Source organism: Drosophila arizonae, chromosome 5, assembly GCF_054131065.1.
Source record: "Drosophila arizonae isolate 15081-1271.41 chromosome 5, UAZ_ARI_1.0, whole genome shotgun sequence".
Classification (NCBI taxonomy): Eukaryota; Metazoa; Arthropoda; class Insecta; order Diptera; family Drosophilidae; genus Drosophila; species Drosophila arizonae.
In genome coordinates, this window is record NC_142925.1 from 20,244,717 (window position 1) to 20,268,528 (window position 23,812).

Sequence of the window (23,812 nt, forward strand, 5' to 3'; positions counted from 1 at the left end):
AAATATTTATATAAAAACAGTTGTGTTTAATAAATCTCTATATTTTTCAATTGATATTTTTGAGCAATATGTTAAATATCCTTACAGTTCTTTCCCATATTTACATGATATTTTGATATATGTCTATACACACATAATTCCTAATAATTGTTCCTATATATGGTGGCAATGTTTATAAATTTTAATATTATTTTATTATTTTAATATTATAATATTAAATATTGAAATATTGAAATATTATTTTAATATTTTAATATTAAATATTGAATTAAAATAAGAGTCTCTAAGCAAAAGTGTTTCACCTGGAGATTCTGTAAGCTATGCATAAAGAGTTGCTTTCTCGTTCTGCTTTGAGCAGCAATTGCAACAGTTTATTATCCTACTCTTATTTAAACCAGTGTATTTGCAAAACTTTGAGCAAGGAATAAATTGCACACTTATCTGCGAGCTAATCAATATTATTTCCTAGGTAGACCTTCTGTTATTTATACATTTATTTATCTATTGTCGCACACACATTGTGCTTAATATTAGTCTAAAGTTGCAACAAAATGTTCGAGCATAAATCATAAAAAAATATTCGAAATTTATTTCAACAAAGATTGCGGCGAACTGCAATCGAGAAAAATAATGCAACAATGGCCATAAAGTGAACAGCAACACAGCAGCAGCAGCAGCAACAACAACAACAACAACAGCAACACACAGCAGCAACAACAATGACTGTAATCGAAGTGTATTGTAAATAAAGTGTCCTTTTTAAAGGACATTCAATGGGAGTTTAGTGCAGTTGGAGCCAACAATAAAAGCAATAAAAACAAAAAACAAAAAAGAAAAGAAAAGCGCAAAATGGAAATTCACGTGCGCGGAAATAGGCAAAACGTGACCACGACTCGTGTCCCGCCCCAACCTGTCCTTACCTGTCTCTTACCTGCCGGTCACCTGGGCATCGATTTCCGACAATTAAATGTTGGCATAATAAAATCAACAGCAAAACGGCCACAAAACGTTTTTCGCAAATTGGCGGCAAGCGCAAACAAGCCATAGAATGAAAAAGTCCACACAATTGCGACTGAAGTCGGAAAAGTCAACAATCGAGTGCTTAGCCACAGAGCAGGAGGCGGCCAGCAGCAGCAAACGAACAGTTGTACAGTCGCTGTTTTTTATTTGGCCAGCTCACTTTTTGGTGGGGTCATATACATATACTCACACATACAGATATAGTATGTGTGTATGTAGTCCTCCTGCACTCCATAACAATAACCTTTCGCTCAGAATGTAACATGTCTGGCATTTATGTGTCGGACTCGAATATCATTCGCACTTGTGTGTGGGTGTGTGTGTGTGTGTGGGCAGCCACTCCCCACTCTCCCCATTCACCTCTGTGCATTGGTCCTGCTTCTGTAGCCTGGCACATTTCTGCTGCAGCCACAAATTGTCTAATTTCATTTGTTTTTGCGAATTGCTAAATTGAAATTGCATTAGCAAAGGCGCATAGTTGCATTTTTTAACGACCTCGGGCCAGAATCGAACATTTAAGTAATTTTAGTGGTATTTTTGAGAGTCTTAAAATGGAAAATGCTGAGAAAAATAAATAAAATAAATAAATAAATAAAATATAAATTATTTACATAAATTACATTTCTATTTCAAAGCTTAGACAAACTTTGGGAATTTACAAAAACCAAATAAACTTAGAAAAATAAAACTATCATATTAAATTGTGTTTTTTAAATATTAATCAAATATCCAATTAATATTAATAAGGCCAATACATTTTTCTTAACTGAAGACCTGGGTTTAAAGCTTTAGAAAAATTTAGATATTTTATTTTAAAAGAAATTCCAAATGAATTCGCATAAACCTTTTTTAATTATAACTACTAGATTTTTAATAAGGATTAAAAATATTAAATTATGTTTGTTAAATATTAATAATAAAATATCTAAATAATATTAATATGATTAATACATTTTTTGTAAATTGAAGACTAAAATCTAAAGCTTTAGAAAAATTTTAATATTTTATTTAAAAAAAAATTCCAAATGAAAACAGTAAAAACAGATCGTAAGTTCTTACTAAAAGTATATATATATATATATATATATGATATATAAAAACATATCAACATATATGATATTATATATGTATAAAAAATCTCCATTCGCTTTAATCAATATACATACATACATATGTATGTCGGCGTTGCAATAATAATTCCTTTGAATGCCCTTGAGAATCAATATTCATGTTTCGTATAAATAATAATTAAAGTAAAGTAAACAAATAATGAAAAAAAAAACGACATTTGTTGTTTGCATAACTTAAATTGCTTCGATTTTCTTTGTTGTTGTTGTTACTATTGTTATTGTTTGCTGGCGAGAATAGTAGATAATTTTCAAAACGATTTATCATTGGGGCTATCATTAGCTGAGCCAAGTCCTCTGGCATTATCCTTTGGCAAATGTGTATATAATTGCGCCTGAACATTGGATAGTTGGCATAGGAGTTGGCTGTCTGCGCGATACTTCTTGACATTTGCCTGAATAAATAATAGAAATCTGATAAAATCAGCATTTTCTAAATTAAATTGTTCGTTATGCATATATGTATATGTATATAGTGTATGTGTGGGTGGGAAAGAAAAACGCAGACGAGCTACTCGGCCGTGTCCGAGGGTCGCCAGCTCTACGGCTAGGTAGTTAGCATTGCCCAGTAATTGCGCTGACAGACAGACAACAGCAGGAGAAGGGGGCACAGACACGAGTCATAAGCCATAAGGTGAGCAGCAGCCCACTAACAGGAGCAGTAGCAGGAGCATGAACAGGAGTCGCAACAGGAGTAGCAGTTGCAGTGTTGACATTTGGCATATGGAGTGGACAAGCCTTTTGGCCCATGTCCCATATCCCATGTTCCATGTACATGTTAAGGTATATATGTGTGCAAGTGAGTGTGTGTGTGTGTGTGCCTGTCCTGTACTTATAATTACAGTGTTTGCTTGGCCCACATAACATAAATATTTGTTGACGAGTCGCTCACTCGCTCCCTCGCTCTTGGCCAGAAACCGACCCCTGCCTGAAGCTGTCGTGTGTTAATTCCTTTATTCATCAGGATTATTGTGTCACGTTGAAGTTGCGCTTATGCGCTTTTAATGATAGCTGTCACTGGCCACTAACCACTAGACACTGGACACTGGACATTGGACAGTGGACAGTGGACACTGGATTGTGGACTGTGGCTGCTGTTTAAATGTCACTGTCAAGTAATTGAGTTGTCTGTCCCAAAACAATGTGGCACAGTATTATTATTAGTTGGGCGCTCGCCTAATTGCAGCTCTATTTACATGGCTAATAGCATAATTTGAAGTAGGCCTCCTTTTTTTAAAGACACCTTTTTTCCTTATAATTGCAGCCTGGGCATTGGCCGCGCCCACTTTGAGAAGCAGCCGCCCAGCAATTTGCGTAAATCGAATTTCTTTCACTTTGTGATTGCGCTCTACGATCGCGCTGGGCAGCCCATCGAGATCGAGAGAACGGCCTTCATTGGCTTCATCGAGAAGGACTCCGAATCGGATGCCACAAAGACCAACAATGGCATCCAGTACCGACTGCAGTTGCTCTACGCGAATGGTAAGTGTGAGATCTACAGAATGTAAGCTAAATATTTTAACTCACCTTTAATGCAGGTGCCCGACAGGAACAGGACATATTTGTGAGGCTCATCGATTCAGTAACCAAAGCGGTAAGTTTTCTATTTGCTATCAATAGACTTGAATAAAACTTAATTTTAAATTTAAATAAATTAAATATAAATAACTAAATAAATAAATAAATTCAATCTATTTTATTCAATGAACAGAAAAATTTAAGGAGAGAATCACAGCTTTAGTAAAAATTTACTTTGATTCATCTTGAAATTTTTATAACTATTGTGAACTTAAAATTAATTTGAGGCCTTTACTATAACTAAATTTTAATTATGTTTTTAAGTTACCTTTTATGCTCACCTTTTACATTCTTTATTGGACGGTTATTCTATATTATATTAAATTAGTTAACAGCTCCTTTTAAGATTCTTTATTGGACGATTATTCTATATTATATTAAATTAGTTAAAAGTTCTTTTTAAGAACTAGCCATATCCATTCAAAAAACTAATATCTGATATGACATGACATTTTACGACTCTAAACAATGAAAACGCTTGTTAGTTCCGCTCAGATATATAACTGAATTTGATTGCTTCGGAGGTAAATCTAATAAAGATTAATTTCAATACACTTAAAGCTCACTTCCCTCACACTATCCGCTGTTCATTTTTTTTTAGGCAAATGCTTTGTGCCACGCAATCGAAAACTAATTCATTCCACTTGGCTGGCGTTGGTTCGGTGTCCGTGCACTCTGAACTGGCTGGGCAAGGTTTTTTTGCTGATTCGAGCATAAGTTGCATTTGAAATTGATTGTCACGGCTAATTAAGTGTGTCCCAGGTTCTATGCCCTTCTCTGCGTATACGCGTGTGTGTGTGTGTGTGTGTGTGTCCTGCCAATAAATTGAGTCGTCAAACGGTGCTTCAATAGCTTCGCAGTTGAAGCTGGGCAGCCAAACGAGCAATTCATTCACACAGCGCACAGCGCATAGCGCATCGCATCGCCTACGAAAGGGGTGTGACTGAGACTCCGGCGTCTGTCCCGGCCCAATCCAATCGAACATGGCTAATGCGCTTTGTTGTGGGTGCTGCGAATAGATGTGCGTTATACACGCTGCAGGCTATGCCAGTGCACCATATGTCAGCATTGTGTGGGCCTAATGCGTGTGCCCTGCCCCCTTTCGCTGCCCCCCTCCGTTTGCTTCCTCTCTTTTCAAGGGCAATTAATTTCTCGAGTGACAAATTTTTATAGACGTTTGTCGTTTCGTTTGCTTTCGTGCAATTTCTTCGGCATTCCATTATTTTCGCCCTCCATTGTGGGCGTTGCTCCATTCACCCGATCGCAATAAATTTATCCACAAATTATCGATATCTAACCGTAGCCCGTAGCCCCGGTCACCAGTGTTAGGAATCCATTATGTGCGCTGTTAGCAGTGCGAATGAAATTGATTCGCAAAGACGTTAGCAAACCAACCCAAATGTTTCCATTAACTATAGATAATATCGTCAACAAATTTACATTTATGCAATCAAAATTATGAAATTTCATAGACAATTAAAATGATTATCGCAAAAATATTTATAAAAGAAATGTAAATTTTGTACGTAACAAAATTGAAAGATCTTTATTATTAATATATATTTCAGGACAAAATTGTTTATAAATATATGGATATTAGAAAAGCATACGAGCTCTTTGTTTTTATAATTATCTTCAAACAAATGCCAACAAAAAAAAATTATTTTTTTTTTTATAATTGAAATTTATATGCGAATATGTAGGCAGAGCTCAATAACAATTTATGTACAATTAATAATATAATATATGCATATCTTAGGAACTAGAGAGGGTTGAAATAGCTATATGTAGTCAGCAGTAATACTGTTAGTTTAATTATGTTTGTTTTACTACTATTTTCATTGTAAAACTTTCAAAATATTGCATTTAATACAAAAGAATATTAAGCAATAAATAAACTCTAAAAGTTTGGTTCGAAGTCCTCGAGTGTTTCACTCCCCTAAAAAGGCTGTGCAACATTTAACTGTCTGTCAGTTGTCAGACGAGTTTAAAATGAGTTGCAATTGCCAGAGTCAACTGAACTGAGGGCTAACGAAACAAAAAGGCAGCAAAAGAACAATCATTTGATCGGATTAGTTGGATTTTGGTATACTTGCCAGAGTTGGTCAGATGTCAACCCCCTTTGGATGTGTTTTTTTGTTTTTTGCATACGCGTGTCAGGCGGCGGGCAGAGTGTTTTATCTGAAGCACAAACGGTGCGTAACAGGTAAACAAGGAGGCGGACGTGAGCCGAGGATAAGTGTATTCTTATCAGGGGGTGGCGCATTGGCGGCAAAGTGAAATTCGAAACTGTAGCAGCAATGCGATTAAACAGCATCCGAGTGCTGTGTGTGAGACATTGTCTTAGGCATTGATGTGAAAGCAATGCCAACGCATTACAATTGTCACGTGCCGCAGCCAAAAAAGTGAACGAGAGCGAGAGAGAGAGAGAGAGAGACGGCAGAGAACCCTTGCCTGTGGTTCACGATTTTTATCGCCTGTGCCCTCACTCTGCTCCTGCTGGGAGGCTGGCAATGTTGCAAATCATCGTCATAATCATAATTACATTCGATCAGATAACGGGCAATACAACGCGACCAAACGCCACGAAGGCGGCGCAATTGCAATTTGAGCTAACGACCACCAGCAGCAGCAGCAGCAGCCATCAGCCAGCACGAGCAGGAGCAGGAGGTGCGATACCACGACATTCAGGATGTGTACAGCTCAATTGGTACGCCGTTCGCTTCATTTGCGCTCATATTTCATAGCGCTCATTCGCGTACACGTCCTGGCCCGGGTGCTCGGCCTGGCTTGTTGGGCCCGGCATAAACATAAAACAAAAAGCGACTGCCAACTGCGACAACTGCCCAAAATCCTTTTGGTTGCCAGCGCCGCTGCCAAAAATCGCGCTTATCGCGATTTACACGCATTATGCGGCCGGCCAAAAAAGCGCAGCGAAATTCTAAACCGAACAACAGTAAAGGGCGATTGGTGATTGGTGATAGGCGGCGATTAATGCACCTAGATAACGGGATGTGCACATTGTGCAGCAGAAACAACTCAAAATGGTGCAGCCTCTGCGCTCAGTGAGCTAATGAGTGGCTGAGCCGCCTAAAAAGCCGTTACAGCAGCTGAGCCGCCCAATCGCAAGCGTTGATAAATATTAGAGATGTGTAACACTAGCAATGACTAGCAGCTAGTCACTGTGTTTAGCAATAACAACGTCGCCCGTGTCACCTCTTCAACGCTTTCATTTAACCAGTGACGGCACTCCATATGCAAAAACAAGTTTCCAGCCGTGACTCCAATGGAAATCGCCATAATGCGCATCACTAATGCATATTGGCACACACACCAACACAAACACATAGATCACACACGCCATTGCCAGTGCAGTCACGTTTGTCTCGCTCTTTTCGCCGCATGAGCAGCAGCAGCGTGCGGCTTCTCTTGCTCTCTCGCTTGCGCCTTTGTGTGTTTGCGTCGCGTTAATTAAGCGATAATATTAATTTGTGTGTCAACACTTAAAAATAAAGCGTGCAAAATTTTCGATTAATAACACATTTCACATTTCATTTTGCCATTTTATCCAGTTAACAATTGCTTTTGTTTTTATTGCTCTTATTGCTGTAGGCAGTTCAGTAAATTTAACAGATTGCGCACTGAAAACTCTACATACAAACAGAGCGCCATTTGCGCTGCTGATTTGCTTACATACATATGAATGTGCGTGCGTGTGTGTGTGTGTGTGTGTGTGTGTGTTTGTTCGTCTCTGGTGTTGTGTATGGCAATGCGATTAAAAATGCTTTCACGACAAGTGCTTTTTTCATTTCTGCGGTCGCCGTTGCACTGTGGGGCAACGAGACAAAAAACTGCATTTCATATCGCGCTCATTATGCAAATATTTTTGTCTGCGACATTTGCACATATCTGTTGTGAATATATACAAATATATGTAAATATATTATGTTAATATGTCACACACACACACATAAATGTTACATGTATATACGTATATTTATATACACGTGAACATACGTATGTTTTTATTGTGCTCTGTTCTTTGTTGTCTATAGCAACTAGAATACTTTTATTCTATTTAAATTCCATTGAAGTTAAATATAAAAAAAAAAAGTATTTTGAATTGTTATTTTTATTATCAATTCGAAATTCTTTTTTGTCAATTTATTTTATTTTTTCAAACGAATTTCGTTTAATATTTAAGTGTTAAATATTTATTCAGAGAATACTTCATTAAAAAACCCTATTTTCATATTCGGATTGGTATATACATACATACATACACATACGTATTTATTTGGATCATCATGCTAATATAACATTATATAATTTTAAATATAAATAATATTCAACAATTAATTAAAATAGTTCTAAATATTTCCCAGCGAAAAGGTTAAGTAAGGCATACTCAAATGCATATACGTATGTATAATATTATATCTTTATATAAATCCTTACATGTTGTCCTCTTACGAGTCCTGCATCCTGGACGCTGTCTGCCGTAAATTTATGCGTTAAACCGGGCTCCAGAACTGCGCTGATAAATGATGCTTTAATAAATTAAGAGTAACCCTCGATGTTCTCTTTTTTTTATAAACAAAGGTTTTTTATTTGTTGTATTTTGCTTTTTGCTGTAGTCGTTTGTTGCTGCCAGCGATAATTTATCTTGTTTGGCGAGATTTTTATTTTCACGTTAAAATATGCAGCATGCAAGCGCGTAAATAATGCAAAAGCCGTTGCGCTTTTATTTTTTATTATTATTTAAAAAGCGATAATAACAATTTGCAAAAATAAAAGAGAGCAAGGCATTTAACGTCGCAATGTTGCAACATTTTTATGCAGAACGTTTAAAATTTAACAGCCACGTCAATCGCCAACTCTTCAGCTGGCAACAACAGCTCCAACTCACGCTCCTGCTCCTGCTACCTCTGCTCCTGCTACTCCTGTTCGTGCTGCTGCCTCAGCTTTCATTACCAACTGCTGCCTCCATTTGCCTGCCACCAGTTGGGCTCGTCACATCAACACTCTGTGTGTGTTTTTTTTATCAATTGTTGCTGTCTGTTGATTTTTTGTTGCTTTGATTGTTCGTTTGTCGCTTTTTTTTTTGCCGACTCCTGCTACTGCTCCTGGTTGGTGGGCCGCCAGGTCTGCTCTGCGCTGCTCTGCCCTGGTCTGTGATAAATCGTAGTTTAAACGCTTTTACTCCAGTTTTTAGTAGCGCCCGTTTAGTTTTTTATTAGATGCAGCATTTAGGGGCACTTTGCCAGTCCAGATTTGCTCCAGATTTCCAGGCACTCTAATTGTTTCATCTCCGGTTTCTCTCCAAATGATTGATGGCTTTGGAATTTGCTTATTTATCAATGGTTTTGGATATGGATGGCTTCTGTGTATGGGTGTGTGACAAAGACTTTATGCGGGCGATTGCAGTCGAGGGAATACAATTAAGGTTTTCACTAAGGAACGTAAACACAAATACGGAAATATATGTAGTTGAATACGTTGTATATATACTTCTGTTACATATCTGGTTTTATGCTAGGATAAGCAGTTAAATTCGAATGTCTTAATTAAGTATTAACTGATTTTAGTTGAATATTGATTAAAGCTCTGTTAATTTCCGTCAATCTTACAATTATTATGCATACTTAATGCTTATTTACTTTTAATATATTATCCTTTAATATTCCTTATGTTATATGTTATAATATTCTTATTCAATAATCGGCAGTTATATTATCTATATATTATATATTTGGCATAGATCCTGCTTACTTAATAAATATTTATTATCTGTCCTCGAATTTATTTAATATTTATCTATATACTTCTAAATATTTTGTATTTAAAATTTATATGCATATCATTATTAACATAGCTCTAAAATTTAAAGTTATATAAAAGTTTCAAAAATATACATACAATTTTTTATGTTTATAAATGGTTAATAAATATATTATATTATCAAATATATTGATACTTTTTCAAACAATTTATCACCATTTATGAACATGATAAAATTGTATGTATTTTTTTAAATATACATTTTAATATATAATATACTAGCTGGCCCGGCAAACGTTGCATTGCCCTCTATATTATTTCTAGGTAAAAAATTGTTGAAAGCTATGTTGTTCAGGCTGGGATACACTGATAAATTTATTAATCGGATTTTCATTCAAGCACCTTGTTGTAAACGACATTCTTCGTTTTTTGGTCGGGTGCAAGAACAAATAATGCGGATCGTTTGCCAACACGTGAGCATGCCACGTACAATTGACCATGAGAAAAACACGCATTTTCTAGATTGAGGCCACAAATAGTCAAAGATTGGCCCTGTGACTTGTTGATCGTCATGGCGAAGGCAAGACGAAGCGGGAATTGAATTCGTTTAAATTCAAAGGGCATATCTGTTGAGCTCATCGGAATCCTAGGAATAAGAACTTCCTCATCTTTAAATTTTCCTTTGAGTATCAACGCGTGAATCACATTGCTCATCAGTTTTCTTATCACCAAACGCGTTCCATTGCACAGTTTTGGTTGGTTTAAATTTCTAAGCATGCAAATCATGGAGAATTGCTCTTTTCATAGCTGTGTTCATTTCTTGACGCCGGTCAAGTTGTTCTTCCATATTGCCCATGAAGTATATTTGCAAGAATTTTTGCTGTGCATCTTCAATAGGTTGCAATGATCCAATGCGATGGCAAATCTGGCCTTGAATCTTTAAATTCAAAGCCATAGTTATTATAGTTATATTTACAAACACTATTTACAGAAATCTAACAAACTACATTATTCAAAATTTTTTTTTGGCAGTCATAGAAAATAAAATTTTTAACGTAAATTACCTTAAATATCCGTCTCCAATATTTTCCGCCCCAAATTATGTCATTTGGAAACAGGCATTGTATTTTTGAGTGTTCGCTAGAAAATGTCGTGATTCTAGTGTTTCGCCATAAAGCAGGGAACGCAATGGCTATGGTGACCGCTAATGGCAATGTCACTTTACCACTAAGGCAGCACAAACCGGGCGTTTCACCAGCAAACTTCAATGCGCCACAATGCTAGCAAACAACGTCCATTGGACCAATGCAAACTAAACGATTCAAGCTGTAATCAATGGTGCAATCATATCGAAACGCTGCTCGATTCAAATCAATCCTTGAACCATTTCTTATTGCCATTTCACGGGCTGCCTCTCTTTGAGAAGCACGAATTAAGGCCCTTCTTCCCTGGGTACTAACGCGGAGCCTTTCTCGGGCGATTTCTCGCTCTTCGTCAGATAATTGACTCGCGCTATTCCGTTGCCTAATTGCATTATGGGTCCGCCGGGAAAGATTAGATCTTCTAGGACGCGGCATTTTTATTAATAGTAATACTGCCCTCGCACAAAACCATATAAAACAATCGAGAAATATAAATATAAATAATTTACACAAATTTATGTTTGAGACAAACAAATACCTGAACTTTCGAGATATTTAGCTTTTGTAAAAGTCCAAAAATACAATTTTTAATAATTAACTTTTTTTTTTTTTAATTTCGAATTTTGAATTTTTTATTTATTTTTGATTGTTAGGTTTTAATCTTTTGATTTTTTTTTTAATTTTTGCAGATTTTTGATTTGAAATATTTATAAAGTTTAAAAGTCCGAAAATATAAAAAGCCAAAAATACACTTTTTAATAATTACCTTTTTTTTTTTTAATTTCGAATTTTTAATTTTTTATTTATTTTTTGAACAGTCAGGTTTTAATCTTTTGATTTTTTGCAGATTTTTGATTTGAAATATTTTTCCTTTTGATTTGAAAATTTTTTTTTTTGTTTTTTTTTTTTGTTTTTTTTTTTTTTTTTTGAATAGTCAGGTCTGCTCGAGGTCAGGAGACCGTAGACTGACTGACTACATTTGTTTATTTACTTCTACACTATTGTCAAAACTGTCACTGTTACCAAGCCTACTGGGTATAAAAAAAATTTGAACATTTGGGGAAAAAACCGCGTTTTTCAAGTATTCGGCAAATTTTTTCAGTATTTTTAAGACCCTATACTAAACTCGTTGCGGAGACAAATCCAACAAATCAAATACCATGAAAATTGGTTCAGCCCAAATCAAGTTATAAGCAGTCTTCACTTTTACACAACTTTCTTTTATATATATAGATAATATTCTCAACTTTCCTCACTTCAACCACTCATTATTATGTATTGTAAATATTACAAATACGTGTAAGCAAAATCAATTTTGCGCAAACATAGAAAAGCCATTAGAACATTTGTCCAACACAATCCTTGACGAAGGATATAGCAGCATGGCCTGTAGACCGAATTGGACCAGCTTCGAGTTCGGGCTCGGCTTGGGTCTGCTCTATAATTAGCTCGCACTTGTCCCACAAAAAGCAAACTCACACTCTGCCACAGCTCTAGCTGGCAACTAGTTGACATTGAGCCAAGGCATTGGCTGGATATCCTTGGCAGGATAGTTGTTGTTATCCCGGGGACTTACATAGGGCTTCGGCTGTGCAAGGAAGGGCAAGGCTGTTAATGTTTTCTTTCTTTTTTTGTCGAGAGGGGGGAAATTATTAACCCGACAAAAACGGGATAACAAGGGATGATCATAATTTTACATGTACCACTGATGCTGCTGGCTTTACCTACGCCACAGCAGGGGGTGGGCAGGGTGTTGCAGCATAGTAGGGGGGTTAGGGGGAGTGCTGGTAGTAACCGGTAGTGCCCGGTGGCAGTTACCGCTTACCGGTTACCGGTTACCGGTTGCATTGAAATTAATTTCTGATTATCTGTTTGGCTTGGCCCAGCGCACAGCAAAAACAATGCACATATGCTTGTGACGTCAGTCGAGCCCAAGCGCACTCGTCCTTGACGTGCTTGCCTTGTGGCAGTGCGGCAAGTGTGGCATCATTCGCCGGTGGATGATTCGCTCCTCTTCCATGTGTATCTAGGTAGTTATTGTTATTACTTTTGCGTGTACACGGCTCACGGAGTACATGCATTTTTACAGCTCGTACTGATAGTGATGAATGAGTCCTCTGTACCCACCCATGCGTCGGGCTACCCAGCCAGAGGTGGGCGGGGGTCTGGTCGCGCATATGCCGTGTTTTTACCCAAACTAATTCATTGGATGAGTGTTGGATTACAGAGGGAGTTGGCCAACCCGCTTTAATCATTTTTAAATTAGAGAACTATGCGCCTTTTTTGGGTGCTCTGGCTGGTTTGGGTGGTTTGGGTGGTTGCTGCTGCTGCTGCTGCTGCTGCTGCTACCTCTCGTTTGTTTATCTATTTGTTTTTGTTCTACGCGAAGGCTAACACAGACTCGAGTGCTCGCCCCTTTGCATCTTCAGCTCTTGAAATTGCAGCAGATTGTCTGACGAGAGAGAGCTGCACTTGCGGTTTCCATTTCCCTGCCTCGACGAGTGCCAAGTGCGTGTGCCTCGCACATGCCACGATTTTTCTGTAGTCACTGCCACCGTCAGTGACACTAAAATGTTTTGCCTACCCCTCCGAGGTAAACATGCTTCAACGAACTTTACTTCTTTTTTTTTTTTTTGCCGCCTAAGCAAATATAAATACAAATACCAAAATTGTTCCTCCCACAGTTATTATTAGCCAAAATTTCGACCACCCGCTTCGAGTGTGTCAATATTTGCTCTGTATGTGTGTCCCATATGTCGCTCGACCTTCTGACCAGCTCGAAACTCTCAAGTAGTTGCACTGTAATTAGCATTTATGTGTGTTTGCATTCGCCTCCACACACTTGAGCAGGGTCAGGGGCGGGGGCCGGGCCAGGGCAGGGGCCCGTTTGATAACAGGCTTCCATTGATTTGTGGTCATGATATATATCCATTTGCTGCGATGTTGCTGCTGCGGAGTTAGTCAACAAACTCTGAGCATTTAAGTCAATCAATAGCTTAGATCAGTTGACCCCAATTTAAGTCTTGGTAAAAAAAAAAAACCTGTATAAAAAAGTTTTTATAGAGTAGAAAAAACTTTCATGGCTGATTTATTTGCAAATAAATATTTTGTTTAAACAGAAGTTTTAAGCATTTATAGTAAAACTAATTAGTATTAATTAATTGCATTTAAGAGTTTTTATTTAAAGCTTGTCTTAACCATTTTAATTTTGATAGTTCGACACGATAATACTACTGATACTTAAATAATTTTTCAAATATTAAATCTTTTCATTTCTTTAGCTAAGCTTTATTATTTATAAATACAAACAATACATATCTAAATATGTATATGAAATAGTTAATGGATTTTTTAAAAGATATAAGGCTGCCAGATGAATAAAAAAAAAGTAATAGATATGTAAATAAAATAGTTAATGTTTTTTTTTAAGTTATAAGGCTGCAGATGGGTCAGTCAAAGATAGACAACTCTGTATATATTGTAAATATGTATATATATGTATATTGTATATATTTGTAAATATATATATAATATGTAACTAAATTTAAAGTTTTTTTTAAGTTTTATTAAGAGTCTTTTTAATTTATTTTTAATTTATTTAGATGTTATTTTATTAAATTTTCTAAAACACATCCCTAATAAACATTTAAGTTATTAGATGAAATCTTAATATTATTAGCTCATTCTCATAAGAGGTACATAGGACGACAACTAAAATTGTTGAAAAATAATCTACAAATGTAAATAATGCCAACTAAGCTTGGCTAAAAAATAAAGAGAATCTTTTAATTCTTTCCCAAATTTAGTAATTTTTTTTTTTTTTTTTTTTTTTTTTTTTTTTTTTTGAGAGGAAAAATAGGAAGTCTTATCTCTTTTTGTGCGTTATAAACTCACGATGGGCAGACATCAATTCCAATAGTAGCTTAAGACCATCTAAGACCATCTAGCTAGCAGTTACTTACAATTTGTGCTTTTGCTCAACTCCATTGCAGGCCATCATCTACGAGGGCCAGGATAAAAACCCGGAGATGTGCCGTGTCCTGCTGACGCACGAGGTGATGTGCAGGTGAGTGAATCATATACCGAAACTCTGATTCCGTTTTAATAATAATCTGTAAATGATTTGGATGCATTGACTTGTGCTCTGACTCGCACTCCTCACACTAATCCTCACCTTTGATTCCCTGCTCTCCCGCACCCTCTGGGGAGGTTTCAGTTGCCGCTCTTTTCAGCTCCCCAGAGCTTTGTCCAAGTATTTATATATTTGGCTTGTAAGCTTTGCTGTACTTCTCTCTCTCCCTCTCTCTCTCTCTCACTCTTTCTCTCTGTCGTCTCTTTATTTTATTTTTATTTTTTGTGTTTTCTTAAAATTGGCAGCTACGCTCATTTGTTTTAAACGTTTTCCGCGTGATTTTTCCACTACGCAGCTTTTGCTTTCTCTTTCTTTTGAATTTTTCTTTTTACTTTCTTTGAGCTTTTTGTGCTCGCTGCCCTTTGGTGGCTGCTTTAATATTGTTGATTTTTTTAGTTTACCTCTTCTGCCCGCAGCTGCCCCTGTCCCCCTTCCATTTTATCTCATTGCTGTTCTGTCCTACTCTGTCCGTCCGTCTGTCTGTCGGCCTTCGTTTTATTTTTACGCTCAAACGCACGAGAGCTGAAACGTATAAATGGCAGATACTCCTGCTCCACCTCTCTCTCTCTGTCTCTCTCTCGCTCTCATTCTATCTCGCTTTCTCTGCTTTTTTTTTTGGCTTTTGCTATCGTCATCTAGCATCATCATATCTCTGGGCAGTTCACCCTTCTAGCGCCCAAACAGAGGCTGACAGTTGAAGGTTGCCTCCAAAATAATACAAATTGAAAGCCCCAAATGCATGAATGACTACACAATACCCTGTAATGCCACTGTTATGTATTATGGATGTCAATTCGCTTTTCCACGTAATGCAAATGAAAATTCTTTTGTTATAAAGTCTTCAAAAAATTGAACTTGGTTCAACTAGATTGCTTTTATTCGACTTATACAATGATCAGCAAATACCCTGTTTCTGTTCTCACCTTTCCGATTATAGTGAATAAATTCATATAATTTCAAAATAAATCCATTTTTAACTAGTTCGAAGTGTATTAAGCCTCAAATAGCAAAAGAAACGAAAATCCAAACGCACAACAAAAAATTACACAGATTCGCCCCCTTTTTTTTAGCCAACAGCCCCTGCCCACCACCCACCGCCCATCGCCCATCGCCCACCGCTATGCGGCACAGCTTCAGGGTGCGCTTGGCCGGCCATCTTTTATTATTTCGGATTGGCACCCAGTTTTTATGTTTGCGTAGCATTATCAAAACAAGGGGACAACGCACAGGGGTTGACTGGCCCCTGACTACTGTCTCTGGCCCCGTCGCTCCCCCTTCTCGATCTTTGGCGGCAGCCACCCGCTTTTAGCCTTAGCTTTCGCTCTGGCCAAGAAAGCAGCAAAAATCAACAGCTTCGCGTAACACAAAGCAAATACAAATACAATGGCGTCGACGTCAGCGTCGGTGTCATCGTTAGCTTTTGCGTCGCAGTCGCAGTCGACGGCGACGTCGCAGTCACGGCAATGGCTTCTTCTTTATCGTTTGGCATTTCGCCCATTTTAGTCATCCATGTTTATGTTGTGCCCAGGACGAAGCCAAAGCTCAAGCTTTAGCTGCAGCCACCCAGTTAGCGTGCCCACCCTTCTGCACCCCCGCTTGTCACACACCTCACTCCCGTGGACCCCCCAAAAACGCTGCCCAGCGGCTGTGCGGCTAAAAATTACGCAGCCATTGAACTCGATTCGAGTGCGTGCGTACGTGTGTGTGTTTGTGTGTGTGTGTGTGTGTGTGCGAGAGCGCGCGAAAGGAATTGTAAGAATGCATAGCTCCAAATGTAGAAAAAATCTTTTTGATGCGTAATTTCATATTACATTTTTTGTTGCAATGAAAAAAATATATAAATAATTTTATTCTTAATTTAATTATTAATATAATAATAATAATTAATAATATAATAATAATAATTAAATATTGTATAAATAATAATGAATAAAATATTTTTGATATTATTACTTTTTTTTAAATTAAATCTGAGATAATGAAATAATATTTGCCTACAAATTTTTAAGTCGCTTGTATTGCGTTAAATATTATTAGCATCTTTTACTAAAATTTATTTTTTATTATTATAGAATTTTTTCATTGTAATTTTAAAAAGCTTTAACTGACTACTATAAATTTACAAATTTTATAGTTTACGCTGCTCATAAATTAATAATGATTTTACATATATATTTTATTTTAATTATTGATTTTATTTTATTGTTTTATATATTTATTTTATTTTTTAAATATTTTTTAAATTATCTTATTATTATTATTACTATTTTGTTTATAATTAGTTATCCTTAGCTATAGCATATAGCTTACAAAAAAAAAAAAAATAAATAAATAAATAAATAAAAATAATAATAATAATAATAAAAATAAAAAAATTAATTTTCGTATTTATTATTACATGAATTAAAAGTTGGTGCAATTTCAACTACTTAAAGTTTTCTTTAAGCATATTTTTTTAAAGATTTTTTCTACTTAGATTAAAATAATATTAACGCAATTCGCCTTTAAGATATTTAAGCGTTTTCTTTCATTTTCTTTTACCTGCAGCCGCTGCTGTGATAAGAAGAGCTGTGGTAACCGCAACGAGACGCCATCGGATCCCGTCATTATTGATCGGTAAGTTGTAAGTTGTAAGCCGTAGCGTGTCCCCAACACAACTCCAACTTCAGCTCCATACAAAAGATGACATTTTAAGCTGCTTTTCATCATCGTCGCTTTTTTATTTATTTTGCCAGGCAGGCTGGATGGCTGACTGGCTGACTGCTTGACTGCTTGACTGGCTGTTTGGTTGGCTTGTGTGTATTGCGCATATCGTTGATTTATTGGCATTATTATCAAGTGCAATATAAAACATGATGCGGCAGCTAGCCACGTCGAGGCAGCAGCCACAGAGCGAGAGCCAGCAGCTCTCAAAGCTCGGAAAGTTCATCAAAAAGGCAAATTCTATTTTCATAAATTTTGTGAATTGTAAATTGAGACGAGTGCAGCAGCAGCAGCAGCAGCAGCAGCCGCAATTCGACACCCCAAAGCCCTTGTTGCCCTCTTTCTCACCCCCTCCCTCTCCCTGCTACTCCTGCTGCCTGACTGACTCCGCCCCCCTCTCATGTCACGTGTCAAGCGAATTATGTTAATTGTATGCACATCCTTTGCGGCTGCCAGAACCGCAGCCACTTCCCTGCCGGCAGTGCGTCGGCTCTAATTGGCTTCCCAAAATATTATTAGTGGCATACAAATTGTTTGCACAAGATATATAAGTAGCCACGCGATGGGCGGTTGGCAGACAATTGCGGAAGCTGAGGCGAATTCTATTTTAATTGAAACTGAAAAGCGTTTGTGAAAAATAATATTGGAGCGCGTCACATCTGAAAGGCCGGAAAACTCTTGATTTAACGGATGCTCAAATGTGGACAAGGATTTCGGTTACTCAGAATTATGTTTGCTGCTGCTCTATTCTTTTTTATTTAATTTCTAAATGTATAATTTATAATTACTAAGTGCAAATGATTATATTGATATTGTGGAAAGTCCAGTTTGATCTATAAGACTTGAAATTTATTTGCTCACAGCTTTAAGCATATCAAATTCATATAAAATATTTACTAAATCTAGTTTTTTGAAAGTATTTGTTAGTATTTTTTAGTCGTCCCATTTTAAAGGTCTTCTATCATTATTTCCCCCTTACTCTTCTAATTCCCATCGGTTGCCCTTCATTCAGTTGAATAATTGAGCCGAGTGGATATGCCAACTATTTCAATACTCTGTTCCATTTCGAATTTCATTCTTCAAGCACGTTTTAGTTCGCTCTTCTTCTTGCTGTTGCCTTATTGGCCAACAGGCACTGCACGCGACTGTTGAAAGTATTTCAGCTGATCAAAGTGGATCGCACCTTATGCAGATGGACAGCGATGCGACAACTTCATTGCAGTCCCTTCAAATGGTGTCTAAAACTATTTGGCTACCGGCCACATTTGTGTAGAGGCAATCGCCTTTGGCCAACTGGATTGCCCACCATGGTGGTATTCTACGAAAACTGGCCGCAGCAACAACAAGAGACTTAATGATTCTATTACATATTACAGCAAAAGCGTTGAGGGACGCCGAGCGAAGTTGCAGATGGAGACTCATTTATGCGTTGGCCAGGCTAGCCTAGGTTGGCTGGTTGGCTGGTTGGCCAGGCTGGTTGTCTGGCAATCAGACCATAATTGGTGTCATAATTAAATTTAATTGATTGCCTGTTAATGTTGCTTGCTATAAAACAAAATGAAAAGCAACAGCAGAGCCTGCCTCGACAGCAGTTTGCAAATTAGGAAATCTATAGCAGCAGCAGCAGCAGCAGCGGCAGCTGTTGCTTAGAGCTGCGAATGGATGCGGCAAGATCTGAAGCCCATTCGCATTTATGATCTTGTTAAAATTGTTGAGCGTCTTTTTCTTTTTGTTGCATCGAAATGCCAGCAAAGAACAGTTATTGGCCAGGCAGGCAGACAGAGGGATCTGTATCTGGGATGTGATCGGATCTGTAACTGGTATCGGGTATCTGGTATCTGGTATCTGTCCACGTGCTCAGGCGCGATATTTACGATTATTAATTCATTTTTCGCCTGTTTATTTGCGCTATGCGAGTGAATCGGCTTGTTAGCCGCACAGCTGTGGCATTGACCAAATTGGTTAATCCCAGCCAGCATTCTTGACTGGCTCTCAGTCAGTTGGCATTTTTGCTCGGCACATGTCGCATTTGTCAGCCTACCTGTAACTTTTGTCGGCAATCTCTGCGAGATGGGAGATGGGTGCAGCGTGCCAGGGCGAGGTGCATATCAATCAGCAACTCTAAACTCGAGTCGGCATGGATCAGTCGAACTGTTGCTCCTACTCCTGCTGCTGCTCCTGCTCAGATCAGCTTAACTGTGGCCTGGTCTCATTCATATGCCAGTAGTTCATGCCGCCTAAGGCCGACTAAGACGCAACTCGTTCTGCCTTTTGGATAATCTATGTGTATGCAACTAAATGTTGCAAGAGCTCCACACGCTAAAGCGCTAACTTGGCTGGTGGTCGTGCACATTTTGCCACTCAAGCAACAATACTGTGCCTGGGCTGAAAACTTGTCACTGGGCGCGCAACAATTGGAACTGATTGAAAATTCCGACTGAATCGCCGTCGACAGCATTTCAAAGTGCGCTCGGCTCGGCCGCTTGGCTTGGCTTGGCTTGGCTAAGCCAAAAACTCTTGATACATATGACAACAACAGCAGCAGCAACAACAGCAACAACAACAGCAGTAGCCAGTGAGCCGGCCAACAGACACAACACCAATCGGCCGCCCAGTTGCCTGCCACTTTCATGACGCTCGAACGTGTGCCGTGAGAGCTGCTGCTGCTGCTGCTGCTGGCTGCTGCTGCTGCTGCTGGCTGCTGCTGCTGCTGCTGGCTGCTGCTGCTGCTGCTGGCTGCTGCTGCTGCTACAGGAGGAACTCCAACTCCACAACAACAACAACTAAAGCCTTCGTTTCCACATGTTTTATTGATGAATTTCTGTTATTCATGCAACGATCTGCAGTTGGACGGCAGCGCGAGCGGCTTTACAGATCCCGAAATTGTGCACACAATGCAACGAGCGCACAGTGGGCCCAAAACACAGCCAATCAATTCAAAATCAATTTCATGCAATTATATTTAAATTATATTTATTCGAATGCTGCTTACCTCTCTGCTCTGAAGCATTTTTAAAGCGCTACGAAATGGCTGTGAAATTACTTAAAATTTTCCAATTTCATTTCAAATCGGACTTCAGTTTATATTTTCCAACTGTCTAAATGGAAATATATAAATTTTGTTTTAAATCAAGTTTTATTTTGTGTATTGGAAATTGCAAGGATATTGATAATTATTTGAGATATATTTACAAAGCTTTATTTATATAAATATTTAAGTATTTATTCCTCAATATGTATTTACAATGTGTGTATGTACATTTATTTACATATTTACGATTTACGATCGTTAAAAAATAAATAAATAAATAAAATCAAAATAAAAAAATAAATAAATAAATAAAAACGTACACAGGTACAGAAACATTTTCAATAAGGTCATTACGCTATGAGTTGGAAATATAATTAATTTAATTTAATTATTAAATATACTATACTAAAATATATTTATTCTTATTTATTAATCTTATGTTAATGTTTTTTTTTATATTTTTAAATGTATATAAGTAAAATATTTTATTTTTTATTTATTTTATTTTTATTTATTTATTTTTAATTTTTTTAAATTTATATAAATAAATATTTTCATTATTTTATATAAATTTAAATTTTTTTTTATTTTTGTTGAACTTCTAAAATTATTATTTTAAAAATAGGATGAATATAACAAACAACTATTTAATGCAATCTATATATATAAAAGAAAGTTGTGTAAAAGTGAAGACTGCTTATAACTTGATTTGGGCTGAACCAATTTTCATGGTTTTTGATTTGTTGGATTTGTCTCCGCAACGAGTTTAGTATAGGGTCTTAAAAATACTGAAAAAATTTGCCGAATACTTGAAAAACGCGGTTTTTTCCCCAAATGTTCAAATTTTTTTTATACCCAGTAGGCTTGGTAACAGTGACAGTTTTGACAATAGTGTAGAAGTAAATAAACAAATGTAGTCAGTCAGTCTACGGTCTCCTGACCTCGAGCAGACCTGACTATTCAAAAAAAAAAAAAAAAAAAAAAAAAAAAAAAAAAAAATTTTCAAATCAAAAGGAAAAATATTTCAAATCAAAAATCTGCAAAAAATCAAAACATTAAAACCTGACTGTTCAAAAAATAAATAAAAAATTAAAAATTCGAAATTAAAAAAAAAAAAGGTAATTATTAAAAAGTGTATTTTTGGCTTTTTATATTTTCGGACTTTTAAACTTTATAAATATTTCAAATCAAAAATCTGCAAAAATTAAAAAAAAAATCAAAAGATTAAAACCTAACAATCAAAAATAAATAAAAAATTCAAAATTCAAAATTCGAAATTAAAAAAAAAAAAGTTAATTATTAAAAATTGTATTTTTGGACTTTTACAAAAGCTAAATATCTCGAAAGTTCAGGTATTTGTTTGTCTCAAACATAAATTTGTGTAAATTATTTATATTTATATTTCTCGATTGTTTTATATGGTTTTGTGCGAGGGCAGTATTACTATTAATAAAAATGCCGCGTCCTAGAAGATCTAATCTTTCCCGGCGGACCCATAATGCAATTAGGCAACGGAATAGCGCGAGTCAATTATCTGACGAAGAGCGAGAAATCGCCCGAGAAAGGCTCCGCGTTAGTACCCAGGGAAGAAGGGCCTTAATTCGTGCTTCTCAAAGAGAGGCAGCCCGTGAAATGGCAATAAGAAATGGTTCAAGGATTGATTTGAATCGAGCAGCGTTTCGATATGATTGCACCATTGATTACAGCTTGAATCGTTTAGTTTGCATTGGTACAATGGACGTTGTTTGCTAGCATTGTGGCGCATTGAAGTTTGCTGGTGAAACGCCCGGTTTGTGCTGCCTTAGTGGTAAAGTGACATTGCCATTAGCGGTCCCCATAGCCATTGCGTTCCCTGCTTTATGGCGAAACACTAGAATCACGACATTTTCTAGCGAACACTCAAAAATACAATGCCTGTTTCCAAATGACATAATTTGGGGCGGAAAATATTGGAGACGGATATTTAAGGTAATTTACGTTAAAAATTTTATTTTCTATGACTGCCAAAAAAAAATTTTGAATAATGTAGTTTGTTAGATTTCTGTAAATAGTGTTTGTAAATATAACTATAATAACTATGGCTTTGAATTTAAAGATTCAAGGCCAGATTTGCCATCGCATTGGATCATTGCAACCTATTGAAGATGCACAGCAAAAATTCTTGCAAATATACTTCATGGGCAATATGGAAGAACAACTTGACCGGCGTCAAGAAATGAACACAGCTATGAAAAGAGCAATTCTCCATGATTTGCATGCTTAGAAATTTAAACCAACCAAAACTGTGCAATGGAACGCGTTTGGTGATAAGAAAACTGATGAGCAATGTGATTCACGCGTTGATACTCAAAGGAAAATTTAAAGATGAGGAAGTTCTTATTCCTAGGATTCCGATGAGCTCAACAGATATGCCCTTTGAATTTAAACGAATTCAATTCCCGCTTCGTCTTGCCTTCGCCATGACGATCAACAAGTCACAGGGCCAATCTTTGACTATTTGTGGCCTCAATCTAGAAAATGCGTGTTTTTCTCATGGTCAATTGTACGTGGCATGCTCACGTGTTGGCAAACGATCCGCATTATTTGTTCTTGCACCCGACCAAAAAACGAAGAATGTCGTTTACAACAAGGTGCTTGAATGAAAATCCGATTAATAAATTTATCAGTGTATCCCAGCCTGAACAACATAGCTTTCAACAATTTTTTACCTAGAAATAATATAGAGGGCAATGCAACGTTTGCCGGGCCAGCTAGTATATAATATTAATAAGCACTTTAACGAGCTTTAATAAAATGAACATTATTTACACAACTCTTGATGAGAATTTTTCCGTGGATTACATTAACTATGAGGTTATGAAACCTAACAAGAATAAAGCTTTAAAGAAGTATATCTACTTATTTTAAATAAAAATATTTAAGGCTTTAGTATATTTACAAATTTAGTCGATAACATTTTCATTCTATTCCAAATAAATTCTCTGTATTTTAGTCACAGTGCCTAAAGTTATCTGAGGATTTGCAATTACCAGTGCAGGTGAGGGCACAGTCTACAGCTACAGCTACAGCTACAGCTTTAGGCTTCTCATCTACCTCTCTTCTCGCCCGTCTCTCAGCCGGTGCTGTTCGCTCTACAGTTGCAAGTTTGAGGAACCGTCTCGGTTCAGCTTTTATTTATGATTTGCGAGGACATTCGCAGCATTGTGTGGATCGATTGCTACGCATTTTGTCGTTTTTTTTTCGTTGATGTTTTCGTTGCTGTTGTTGCTTTTTAGGTATGCCCTTCGTGTGTGTTCCA

The 23,812-nt window shown here is 36.9% G+C and overlaps 1 protein-coding gene and 2 long non-coding RNA genes across 14 annotated transcripts in view; 2 read left to right on the top strand and 1 right to left on the bottom strand.

Annotated features, from left to right (window-relative positions):
- The window catches only part of kn (EBF transcription factor knot), a 40,277-nt gene that overhangs the window by 2,939 nt on the left and 13,526 nt on the right, over positions 1 to 23,812 (top strand). For all 12 annotated transcript variants that reach the window (XM_089471358.1, XM_089471359.1, XM_089471360.1 and 9 more), the window contains exons 2-5: positions 3,412 to 3,629; positions 3,686 to 3,741; positions 14,641 to 14,714; positions 17,328 to 17,396. In XM_089471358.1, the coding sequence (XP_089327484.1) occupies positions 3,412 to 3,629; positions 3,686 to 3,741; positions 14,641 to 14,714; positions 17,328 to 17,396 (417 nt within the window). The remainder of the gene's footprint in view (positions 1 to 3,411; positions 3,630 to 3,685; positions 3,742 to 14,640; positions 14,715 to 17,327; positions 17,397 to 23,812) is intronic.
- LOC149268732 (uncharacterized) lies at positions 9,850 to 11,919 on the bottom strand. The gene is made up of 2 exons (XR_016270390.1): positions 11,187 to 11,919; positions 9,850 to 11,100 (listed from the first exon to the last, which is right to left on the bottom strand). It is a non-coding gene; the product is annotated as an uncharacterized LOC149268732 (long non-coding RNA).
- On the top strand, positions 21,113 to 23,326 carry LOC149268733 (uncharacterized). Its single transcript, XR_016270366.1, has 2 exons — positions 21,113 to 21,866; positions 21,953 to 23,326. It is a non-coding gene; the product is annotated as an uncharacterized LOC149268733 (long non-coding RNA).